Source organism: Amaranthus tricolor, chromosome 11 (genome assembly GCF_026212465.1).
Source record: "Amaranthus tricolor cultivar Red isolate AtriRed21 chromosome 11, ASM2621246v1, whole genome shotgun sequence".
NCBI lineage: Eukaryota > Viridiplantae > Streptophyta > Magnoliopsida > Caryophyllales > Amaranthaceae > Amaranthus > Amaranthus tricolor.
Window position 1 is genome coordinate 19,671,514 of NC_080057.1, and position 13,047 is coordinate 19,684,560.

Below are 13,047 nucleotides of genomic sequence, written 5' to 3' on the forward strand. Positions count from 1 at the left end.
AAAATAAAAAGTTAATATTATGAAAGTATGCATTGAAACGAATCAAACAAGATCTTAGATGACTATGTTTTACATTATATATAGAAAAGTATATGTGAAACAAGATCAGTTGATAAATTGTGCATGCAATTATTAGAATACAAAAGAAGTGTATACGACTAAAGTATATATAACCATCGAACATCACATTTTGCTTTTTGGTTTTACATTTCTTTTCATATTTCACGATATTTATTATTGCAATCTTCTTTTTGGTAAGAATGATTTTTCTACAGGGCAAGCAAGAACAGATATAGACTTATTCAATATTGTCAACTAACAGCATTTAACAAGTTATAGTTATATAGTTATATATATATATATATATATATATATATATATATATATATATATATATATATATATATATATATATATATATATATATATACTAATAAATGAATTAATTTATTAAATAAATTGGTTAAAATATTAATATATGTTAGCATTATTTCAAGTTCAAACCTTGTTGTCAATATTTTTTAAAAAACAATATTAAAACATTTACAATTTAGAATTAATGAGTCCCTAATAACATGCAAATGAAATGAGAAATAATCTTTTTGTATAACTAGGTTAATACCTACACGTCTAATGAGGAAAAAAACAAATATATATTTTGTTTAAATTACTAAATCATTCAATGTAAAGCTTCACTAATCTTCTGAAGTACAATTAATCAATTTAAGCTATTTCGAAATTTAGATTTCTTACACTTATAAACATTCATTACAACCCTAAAATTAATATATTAATGATTTATTAATGTGCCAAATAATTGAATGTATGTTGATTATATTTGATAAGCTCAGATACCACAATTCTCCAAACCTTAATCTCCCCATCTAAACTCCCACTACAAACCAAAACGACATCGTTTAATACTCCACATTCAGCCGTTACAGTCACTGATCTCACAGGTTTATCATGTCCAACCAACACACCCATACAACAAAATAATCCCCTACATCCACTCCCACCATTCCCCCCTGCTCTCCCCCATATCCTAACCGTCCGATCAGCCCCCCCACTCACAAAGAAATCATGACCATCCAATCCAATCATACACAAAACAGCTCCATCATGTCCTCCTACAACCTCACCAATCTCCACCATCCGATCATTATCATCTCTTTCCCATGCTATGATCACTCCATCACAGCCGCCCGATAACAATACCCTCCCATCTTCACTCAATGCTAATGTATTCACCGTTGATCTATGCTTCTCCAGGATACTTACCATGGAATGCTTCCACACTGTATCATTCCTCCTCTCCCACACCTTAATTGTCCCATCAGCTGAACCTGTATAAACCGTTCCGTTTCTAGAAACTTCCACTGCATTAACGGCGTCTGCATGTGCCGTTATTGACTCCAAACATTTAAAATCTGACCCTCTCCATATCTTCAACGTTTTATCCCATGAAACGGTGTAAATAACGCCGTTATTTACCCTCAACCCTGAAACGGCGTCGTTATGCTCTATCCAAAGTTTCCTTTTATGTCTTCTTACTTGAACATAATTATTTCCAAATATAGAACGACATAATTTATCTTTCATAGTTGGTAATGTTGTTACAAAACGGTGTCGTTTCCAAACCCGGATTTTACTATCTTGATGAGCAGTTAAAAGTTTATCATCGTTATAAAATTCCATGGACTTAATAAACCCACCTGAGGATAAATCTTGACCGTTGAATGAAGGTATAGGAGAAAGTGTGATTAAATCAAAGGTGGAGATTTGGTTTCCAGAAGCGGCGTAGAGGATGTTATTGTGGACTGTCATGCAGGTGATATGGTGATGGTTTTGGGTTTTAAGAGTAGCTATAGAGGTGTAATAAGGTTGGTGAAGTGAGAAGTACGAGATAATTTCTTGGGTAGAGAAAAGATTATGATGATCTGTGATGCTGTTTTTGGAGGTTGAAGAGGAAGAAGTGCTTCTAAAGCTCCATTGTTTAGAGAATGGTGAGGTGGTGTTATCACTGCTTTCAAATGCCATGGTTTATTTGATTTTGATTTAGACATTTAAGAACAGTGTGTTGAAGGAGGTATTTATATTGGAGAAAATGGAGTAGGGTATTATTAAAAATTGCATGCTTTTTATTCAAGCTGAAAAGTGAAAAGTGACATTATTAATTGTCTTATGTTGGGTGGTAATAATTACTCTTCTCAAAGTCATTTAGTTTGATTCACTCTTGGCTACCAGACTAGAAAATTGAGTATAATGTGGAAAATTTATTTTTTTTAGAAATCGTCTCACGACGGTTTAAAAAAAAAACACATATTCTTTCTATTTAATTTGTATTAATTGAGTTATTTAGCATATATAATTAATGGTTTTTTGAAAAGACTATTTATCATAATAATTAGTGTGAGTTAAATTAGTAGAATGTTAGAAATTAAAAAAATATAAAGAGTAAAACCAAAGTGGTTGGATCGAATTAAAAATGAATTAAAAATAAAAATATAGCTAACTCATTGAAACTGATAAAAATAAAAAATGGGATAAATTGAGTGGTAAACTAGAGGTGTTCATTCGGGTAATCGGGTCGGTTTCGGATGAGTGTCATTCGATTCGGTTGTATTTCGGATCGGTTATATTTCGGATGCGTGTTGCGACGGGTCATACTCGGGTCGAGTCGGTTAGTCACGGTTCGGTTGAAGATCGGTTATTCGAGCTATGGGTTAGCATCAGTTCGGTGTCGGTTGAAGTACGTGTCGAGCTTCAATCGGTCTCGGGTTGTCATCGGTTAATAATTGGTTCTGTTTTACCGGGTACAAATCGGGTTCGGGTACTTTTCAAGTAAAATTTAGCTACGAATTGCGAATTACTAATTACTATTGATCCAGTCACTATCAGATTAAGTTGTTAGTCATATTTTAAATAATGATAAGGTTCCTTTACTTAAAGCAAAATAGTGAAAATGCAAATCAATCAATGATCATTATTATATTGTTACTTTTACTTGTTTGACCGAAAATTAAAATTACTTAAAGTTTTATCAATTTTCATATAATTCGATTAGAAGTAGTTAAATAAACATTGATCATTGATTATTAACTCTAAATATATGAAACCATGTATTTATAAAATTTATTTTATTAAAATATTTATGACTTTATTAAAATAACTAATAAGATGATTGAATATGAGTCAATCATACTTCTATGTAAAAAATTGGTTTAGGTTTACAGCAGTTCGATCTAAACTTCGTTCGGGTTAAGTCGGTTTTAACCGGATCGAGTTCGGTTTTGACCATGATTCGGGTCGGATATGACTCGGGTCAGTCATTATTAAGTTCGGGTAATCTCGGTTAACAGTTACGTGTCGGTTAGAATAATCGATTACAGCTCGGGTTCAGTTTTTCCATTTTCGGTTGTCAACTGGTTCGGGTATAGCTTCGGGCCGAGTAATGTCGGTTTGATAAACCTAAAAAAGGAACACATTTTCGGGTTGGTTTACTTTCGATTTCAGATCGGATTTTCGGGTCGGGTCACTTTTGAACAGCTCTAGTGGTAACCAAAGTAGTTAGACTTACTGGAGAATTAATATGTTACTTATCTTTCTTATTCATCTTTAAGTGTCTTATTTTTTTATTGGGTAAAGTCACTCTAAATGTCACGTTTTTGTTTTAGATAAATTAACTCTAGCAATTTACTTTTATGAAATTTAATCTTTTTATACCTTTACACTTACTAATCTTACTTTATCTCTAGCAAATTTTAAAAATATTATACTCTTTTTTCCTCTGTGTTTGATAGTTCTTCTCCTATGAAATAATCCCCAAACCAATTTGGTGGCTTTCTCACTCTGCCCATTTTTGTTGTCGTCTCTCTTATTGGTGGATCTATCATTTGTATCTTCTTCTACTTCTTCAGCTATCTCGACATTTTCTACTTCTTCTATTTCTTCTACATTTTCTTCACAATAGTGTTCCCACTCAAGCTCACTGTATTCTTCATCAGAATAACCAACATCTTTCCAATTTCACTTCTTATTTTCCTCAAGTATCACATCTCGACTGATGTGAACCTTTTTCTCCACTGGGTCGAACATCTTAAAGGCCTTGGATTTACTGCTGAAACCCAACAGCACACACTTCACGTTTTTGTCATCGAGCTTGCTTCTTTTAGCATCAGGAATATGAACATATCCAATATATCCAAAAACCCCAAAGTGTTCGACTGATGGTTTCCTTCCACTCCATGCCTCTTCTGGAATCATATCTTTTACAGCAAGTGTAAGAGATTTGTTAAGAGCATGATTCACCCATTGCATAGCATTTGGCCAAAAAGTTTTTGGTACCTCTTTCTCTAACAATGCCGCTCTCACCATGTTCATGATCGTGCGATTTTTGCGTTCAGCAACACCTTTTTGATGTGGCGTGAAGGCCGTAGTAAGCTGTCTTTTGATTCCATGTTCTTCACATAACTCCTTAAACTCATTAGAGTTGTATTCTCCTCCTCTATCTGTTCTTAAAAATTTTATAAGCAATCTGATTTGCTTCTCCACAAACACTTTGAATATTTTGAACTGATAAACTATTTCGGATTTTTCTAGCAAAAAATATATCTAAGTTTTTCTAGAAAAATCGTCAATAAAACTTATCAAGTACCTTTTTTGACCATTCGATGGTGGAGTGATCGGAGTGGATAAGCTGCAATCTTTCGGTGGCTCTCCACTTGCTAAATTTTGAAAAAGAACTACGATAGTGTTTCCCTTTGACACATGCCTCACAGGTTGTTTTCACATCTCCTATTTCAGGTAGACCACAACCATCTCTTTAATGCATAGTGTATGAAGTTCCTTGTAGCTGAGGTGCCAATATCGAAGGTGCCATAATTCTGCCTTATCCAAAATATCAACCTGCAAGCATTTTTCCGCCTTTGTTTTGTCACTTGATTCACCCAACATAATAAACATCCTATTCGCACTCATTACACATTCTGCTATCTTCCCTCTTGAGGTATGGAAGATGGTGCATGTTTTCCGATCTCCTCCTTTGAACAGCACATCTAACCCCCTTTCTTGAAGTTGCCCAACACTCAATAGGTTGTTCTTCAACTCTGGTATATATAATACACATCGTTGATCACATAGCTTATTCCCTTAAGCATTATCTTCAACACTCCTTTTCCACTAACTGTCAGTTTGTGGTTGTTCCTGATGCAAAACCATGGCTGATTAAGGCCTTGATGATGCAAGGGTTAATGTTTAGCGGAAGCCTAGATTGATTACACACACACAAACAATAAACGATGATGAACAAAACACTTAACACATAGGATTAGAGCCAAGAAATCCTTTCTTGGTTTTCTGATGATGATGATTAGTGCCTGTATCAACGTTCTTATACCCACGATAGATGTACAATGCCTTCCAGGAATTGTACTTACGGTTTCCTTGCAAATTCAATGATTGTTCCACAACCTTTGACTCTTCAAGGATCAAAGGATACTCCGTATACCTTTGATGAAGTCACCGCCAACTTCAAAGAAGGAAAAACAGAAAACAACTTTCTGAAATACCTCTACTTGTATTGAATTAAAATGAAATCACATGCTGTTTATTACATGGGTGAGGCTCTCCTTATATAGAGCTCATAACTACCTTAACGGTTATATCCTAATCATAAGCCTAGATTAAAGAACACGTGTTAATTACAAGGCTTATAAAGCGCCTGAACAGAAAACAGAAATAAAATACTTAGACAAATTTTGACTCAGCAAAAACTGTCGATCAGCCCTTCTTCCACTTAGTCTCTAGGATTCTTCGTGGACTGTTAGTGAGGTCCTGGACCCTTGGTGGCTTGGTCCATGTGCAATGATGTCGTCCCAAGCTTGTTTAGGGTCTAGGTGAATCGAGCTTGCACTCAAGAGTCTCAGCAAGGTCTGCTGGTCGTCAGAAAGTCCTGTAGCCTGGGTCCTGCTGACTGTTCCCCTTTCCAAGAGTATGTTGCTGTTCCTTGTTGTAGTCTTGGCTTCCTTGTTCCCAACATAATATTTTGAGGTCATGTTTAGTCTTTGGAAAGCATCCTTGACCTAGTTTCGCCCTTCATGTACAATTGGCGTAGATGACAAGTCAGAAACATTGTCTTGTACTTGTAGGTTGTTTGCAAGGTCTTGATCACTTGATACACTTGGCACATTTGTATCAGTTCCCAAGCTTGACATTATGTGTGAAGCTAGTGTCCAAGCTTGAGAACATACCCTTTTCCCCACACATATGATTTGAACATCCAGAGTCCAAAAACCACGTATCTCCTCTTCTAGTTCCTTGAGGTTCCCCATATGCCATGAGAAGAACTTCATCCTTCTCTTCAAATTTCTAGAAATTGTGCTCCATTATTCCCAGTTGCACATTTATACTAGAAATGTCCAAGTTTGTGACAGTTGTAACACTCGACTGTTGCTTTGTTGAATGAGCGTCCTCTGCCCCTGCCTCGACCTCTGTATGATCCTTTGCCTCTCCCTCTGACATTGAGAGCTTGATCATCTTCTTCAAGACTGATCTTCTTAAATTTCTGTTCATGTACGGACAAAGAGCTCTGTAGTTTGTCAATCGTCATCTTTCCTGTGTCTTAGGACTCTTCGATGGACACCACCACATAAGTGAACTTATCAGTCAATGTTTGAAGTATTTTCTCAATTATTTTTGAATCTGGAATGCCTTCTCCATTGCTTCTCATCTTGTTGGAGACAGACATTACTCTTCCAAAGTAATTATCAATGTTCTCTTCCTTCTTCATGTGAAGAACCTCAAAATCTCTTCTTAAGGTTTGGAGAAGAGACCGCTTTACCCTTTCATTGCCTACAAACTTCTCTTTATTGATTCCCAAATGATCTTGGATGTTCTGCAATCCAAGATCTATTCGAACACAGTCCGATCAATCGCCTGGAACAGGTAGTGCTTCACTTGATGGTCCTACATCTTGAGCTCTACCAGATTCTTCTTCTGGGCTGCAGTTACTTCAATTCCTACTACCGGTTCAGAGTAACCCTCCTCCACTAGATTCCACAAACCCTTAGCACGCAAAAGGTTTTCCATCAGTTCACTCCAATGATCATAGTGACCATCAAATTGAGGAATCTTAGTGAGTGTTTTATCATCGCTCATCTTCTCTCCCTTGGATCATTGTGTTTACTCTGATACTATGTAAACTATAAGGTTCAGAGATTCAAATGCACAGAAAACTGATTTTATTCATGGGTTCCAATGCCTTTTTATAGAAGTACAGTAAAAGAAATAAATAACTAAAATTCAAGAAAATAGGAACACTACTCCAGTAACTCAACTAATTCCACCAATAACAAGAAAATAGCAAATAACTAGCAAATAAATAGGAACTGGTCTATTCTATAGGAACCGACATATTCTATCTCTAATGAATCGGTCAGCGTACTCAACATAAATTAGTGAGAATTAAGAGATTTTGGAAAAATTGAATTAGATTTCATACTATAATTTTATGGGTTTTAATTTTGAAGGATTAGTGTATGTTTATAATAGATATATTTTAAATAGGGCAAAAGATCTAAAATGTTTCAGATTATAATAGGCATAAGCGACTTCTTATTTATGTGAAGTTTCACATGATGAATGTTTGCTACCAACAGTCAATCAGAAACAATCATTTTATTAGTGTTATTACTAATAAGGGTAAGATTGCGTACATCTAGCACCTTAAATCCCACCTTAGATGAGAGTCACTTAATGACATTGGAGCAATGAAATGTTTTTGTTGATCGCTATATTTTAAGGATGAAACGAATAAAAATTCCACTATTATAAACTCAATGACCCACCGCAAATCAAGTATCAACTCCTATAATAGTTTATGAACCTACGAGTCTTACTAAAATTCACACTACAAGTGAAAATGATATTCTTTCTCTTGAACATAATTCAGGAATAAGAATTCTCACTCCAACGTTTTATCTTACACTGTAACTAAGTTGTGCAACCCCATCCCTCAAAACCTAGGTCTGCCCTTGCTCATGGTGAGGCGATCTCAAAACAAGAAGTTTATAAGCTAAAAGTTGCTATTATTGGGCTATTTAACCCAAGTATGATGCATGTCTTACTGTGAGATCGACTTATACAAGAATTTGTGAATTAGTAATTTCCATGATGTGTAGATTTTATCATGTCCCTTTGGTAATTACAATTTTCGTTGTTGAATATAAATTTTCATAGTGATTCATATAATAAAAATATAATTTAATTTATAATTTTAATGACGACCAAAGAACTCCTACTATAAACTAAGAAAGTGATGGATCGGTTTTAGATCAGCTTTTATTGACGGGAAAAATTTGAGAAAAACTTTTCTTTATGAAATTATGATTAATTGGTGAAATCTAATATTATGTAGTATTATCTATTTATAAATATGCCAAGATCATTATATAGATACAAAGTTCAAATGAATTCCAAAAAAATATCTTATAAAATTTGAATGTATTTAGAAGAGTATTATTTCTTATATCAATATGTATTTGTTTTAGAAGAGAGTTTTATTAGCTCCAAGTGTTATTGTTTTATTAGTATTTAGTTTCACTATATTAGTGAGTTTGATTCGAAATACTCTCTCAATCTCTCTATTATGAATAAACTATATAAAAAAAACAATTTTAATTGATAAATTTAAACTCAATCCAAATTAGGTAAAACGTTAGAGTCGAAAACATCAGAGAATGATGGAGTTGAGCTAATTAAAAGTAGAACTAGACTATTAGACTCCTCTCTTTGTCGTCATTGATCTAATGTATTTCTCTTCATATATTATTCACTTGCTCTGTTACTTTGTCGCATTTTTCATTTTGATCTGTTACTTATTATAATTTGTTACAATTTTTTATAAAAATGTTTCTAAAAGAGATTAGAGAATAATATGCACTTTATCTCTCTAAAATAAGACCATTTGACTCAAAAAACTTTCACATATTTAAATTAAATGTTGCAATCTTATAGAAACAGAGGCATATTCATTTAGAGAAGTGAGATCTTGAAAAATGTAAACAATGGAAATATGGCAGCAGGTGATTAATAATATTAATTAATATTAATTAATAAATAATATTAATATTAATATTAATATTAATACTCATGTTAAAAGTAGAGTTCCAAGTTCATGAACCATGTGGCAGCTGTTGAGAAGGGAATAATATGGTCTCATATGATGATTCTCCACTGGATTTTATATTTGAAACGTGGCATTTTTTTAGCGGTGGAGTTGATTTATAGCCCAAATATCTTGGTCTATAAAGACGTTAGTGGAGTATTCAATCAAAAGAATTATTTACTAATTTACTTAATTAATTAATTAGATGAACTGCAATTATTATTAATTATGATACGAGGTTTTTTATGGCTATTTTTTCATTGATTAGTTTGTTGAGTTTGATCAATAATTATGTTTTGAGGAGGAAAATGACTTGCCAAACTTATAGGAAAAGAATTAATAGGTTGTTTTTCTAAACAAATGCACTTCATAATTGACATCATAATTTTTATTCTAGAAATTATTGTTTGTTGTACAGGTGTTCAAAAAGATTTGATAATCGGATATTTACACGATTTTGTAATTGAACCTGAGTTAACTTGACTTCAAAATAAATTTAAAATTATGTAAAAATCAAGGTAAACATAAAATCCAATTTTAAACTGACCTGAAATCGATCTGATAATCCGAATAATTTATCTATAGCTTGTTGACAATCAAATATATTTGATCAGTTGGAGCAAATGTTATCAAGGGATTCTACTTGAGATAGAGAATGGAGTGGGATTTAATCAGTAGGATCCCATCGTAGTATCTTAAATCTTAATTCTAAAAAACTCAAATGCGCTGAAATATTTTTTTGATTTTATTTTTATGGAATAAAAGTAAAAAATATTCAATAATTAATTTAAATCTTAATATCTATTATGAATTGTTATGTTTTAGTTACAATTATTAATATTATCCAATACTAAGTGTGTATTTATAGGTAAAGGTAAAGAATACTCCTAGTATCCCCACAAGACAAGGTATGAGTGAGGGTTTTTCTTTTGTTTTTTTTAAAAGTGGACAAATCATACCCATTCCCCCAAAGAAAAGGGAGTAAAGAGAGATACGCGCAGTCTAGAAACCTTTAATTGATATCTGTGCCCAGTAGGAATTGAACTCTAAACTTTCTGCTCCACAAACATATGCTCTATTCATTGAGCCACAAGCGCTTTTTATTATCCAACACAAGTGAGTATGTAAAAGAAATTAATAGAGAGATGGTGCATAAGAAACATCAATTATACTCAAATACAAACTTTGTTGTATTGGATCACAAGATTCTATTATCATTACGTCCAACTCAAACCAAATCACTTGCCTATGGGTCATAAACCGAAACTTTTGTCCTTTAATCCAATATGATTTGACCCGACCCAACTCAACACAAAAATACCGGAAAATTTGGATCAAACTCGACTATTTGGACCTGTTTTTAGTTTCACATCACATTGTTAGTCAGAACCTTCTCTCTCTAGATATATATATATATATATATATATGTATATATATATATATATATATATATATGTATGTATATATATATATATATATATATATATATATATATATATATATATATGTATATATATATATATATATATGTATATATATATATATATGTATATATATATATATATATATATATATATATGTATATATATATATATATATGTATATATATATATATATATATATATATATATATTGTATATATATATATATATATATATATATATATATATATATATATATGTATACATATATATATATGTATATATATATATATATGTATATATATATATATATGTATATATATATATATATGTATATATATATATATATGTATATATATATATATATATATATATATATTTATTTATTTATTTATTTTAATCCAAATTTCTTTATCGTAGCCTTAATAGGTACACTGATTATCCTTGTTATAAGAAAAATAAATTAATGATAAAATATATTTTTTACAATCCTAACCCAGCCCGAAAATGAACCAATCTAAAATTGACCCGACCCGCAACCCACCCCGTTTTGACAAGTTTAATAGTAGCCATTTTACTGGTGGTTGCCTAAGTTCAACTCATCTTTGGCTACATAGCCAGAGCCCAGAGGACAACCTCACGATCAGTTTTCTACTAATATGGAATGATATATGACGCTATATCTTCTTGAATCCTGTCAAATGTTGTAGGGATTATAAATAATAAGCAATATATTCCACTAATTTGAGGGGCACAGGTATGATATGACCGCTACGTGCTACCCTCCTCCCCACCCGGACTCTGACTTGTGCGGGATACTATGTTGATGAATCGGACTTTGTATTCCGCTAATTAATAGCTAAACCTTGTTTTATTTGTGTGATTGTGGATGTCAGATTCTGGTTTCTTCTGTATGCCAAAATTCTGCATTGGTAACCGAAATATAGGACAAAAAAGCATAACATGATCCTAACAACCGTACACATCTTATTGGAAGCAGTGGCTGAACCTTTCCCTTAATAGCATAGTCCTGCTTCGGTCAACAGGCAATGTATCCTTGAAATCTTACACGAATACAATAGTGCTGCGATTAGACAGTCTAAACCATGATCATTGATCAGGATTCAAGTTTCTCACCTGGCGTATGTTTTCAGTTGCCGATTCTTCTAATCACAAGCACATAGTGATGAATTCTTCGATCCCCGACTGAATGCATAGATCTTATACAGTAATGTGTCACGATTATCCAGTTGTGAGCAGATTTGTATATGTGTCCTTGGAATCAATTCTAAAGAAGGTGCAGTAATATTGGATTTCTGCATTTTGAACAGGTTACTGAATGGCTAGGAAAAGTCTAGAGGTTGGGACAAACACAGCAAGATTGTCATTTGTTTCTTCAAACCTTCAGTAATCAGCATCAACTGCATTACCAAACACTAGAATCAGACTAGGACTTCATTTCAATATAACCAACCTAAGTCATTAACCTGCTAATCTATTTATTAGCAGCAAATATTGTTAGGATGATTTGTCCCACATCGATGGATTATAGATGGTGAGCACACTTTATATGTCATTGGAGGCTTTCCTCCCATTGTTATATCTCTTTGACTAATGAAATGTGCACATAGTGCACCTCGTGTTTCCCGTTAACATAATGACATAGACAATTAGGTACCATCCCACCCAAATTCATACAAAACTATTGTTTATTCAAATAATACATTATACACATAATACATGAAGAATTAGTTACCTTCCCACCCAAATTCATACAGAATTATTGTTTATTCACATAGATAAGGTTGCGTAAATATGATATTTTAAATCCGACTTTAATGGTTGGTAGAATACCACTTAGTAGCATTGGGTAATGAAATGTTATTGTTCATGAGGATCATTGCAAGTTCACATCATTAATATATCATTATGCAAAACCAATCCAATGAGACATGAAAGATGTGATCAAATTGATACATTTACCTTATATTTAGATACAAATTAGGAGAGAAGAAATGAAGGGAAGGGGAGGGAAGTAAGTGAAAGAAAGGGGATGAACAAGAATCGAGAGTGCACCTTATTTGTTAAGAAGGGAAAAGAAAGAAGTATTTTCCTTTAAATCTTTCTACTTTTAGAGAGATCATATTCTTAATAAAATTTATTCATGTTTTCACTTCAAACCCCTCCCCTCCAAATCCCTCTCCTGCCTTTTCGTTATCCAAACAAGAAATCCTTTGTCCTTCTAAATACCTCCCCTTCTTTACCCTCCATTTCCCTCTATCCAAACACAATGTTAACAAAACCAAAAAACTTCCGGATATTTACACTTGTCTACATTTTCATAAGCCCAGGATTCAGCTATTTGTCTAGATTTCCACTAATGTTTTTTTAACACATAAAGTCTGTTAATGCTAGCTATTTTTCCAACTAAACGTAACAACGGACAATAAAGTCTCATAT

General features: G+C 32.9%; 1 protein-coding gene and 1 pseudogene across 1 annotated transcript; both read right to left on the reverse strand.

Annotated features, from left to right (window-relative positions):
* Positions 1-801: 801 nt before the first annotated feature.
* LOC130826640 (protein JINGUBANG-like) lies at positions 802-2,040 on the reverse strand. The gene has a single exon (XM_057692211.1). It carries the CDS (start codon positions 2,038-2,040, stop codon positions 802-804), a length of 1,239 nt encoding a protein of 412 aa, XP_057548194.1.
* A 4,369-nt stretch (positions 2,041-6,409) lies between these two features.
* LOC130826641 (uncharacterized) lies at positions 6,410-7,158 on the reverse strand (annotated as a pseudogene).
* Positions 7,159-13,047: the final 5,889 nt, after the last annotated feature.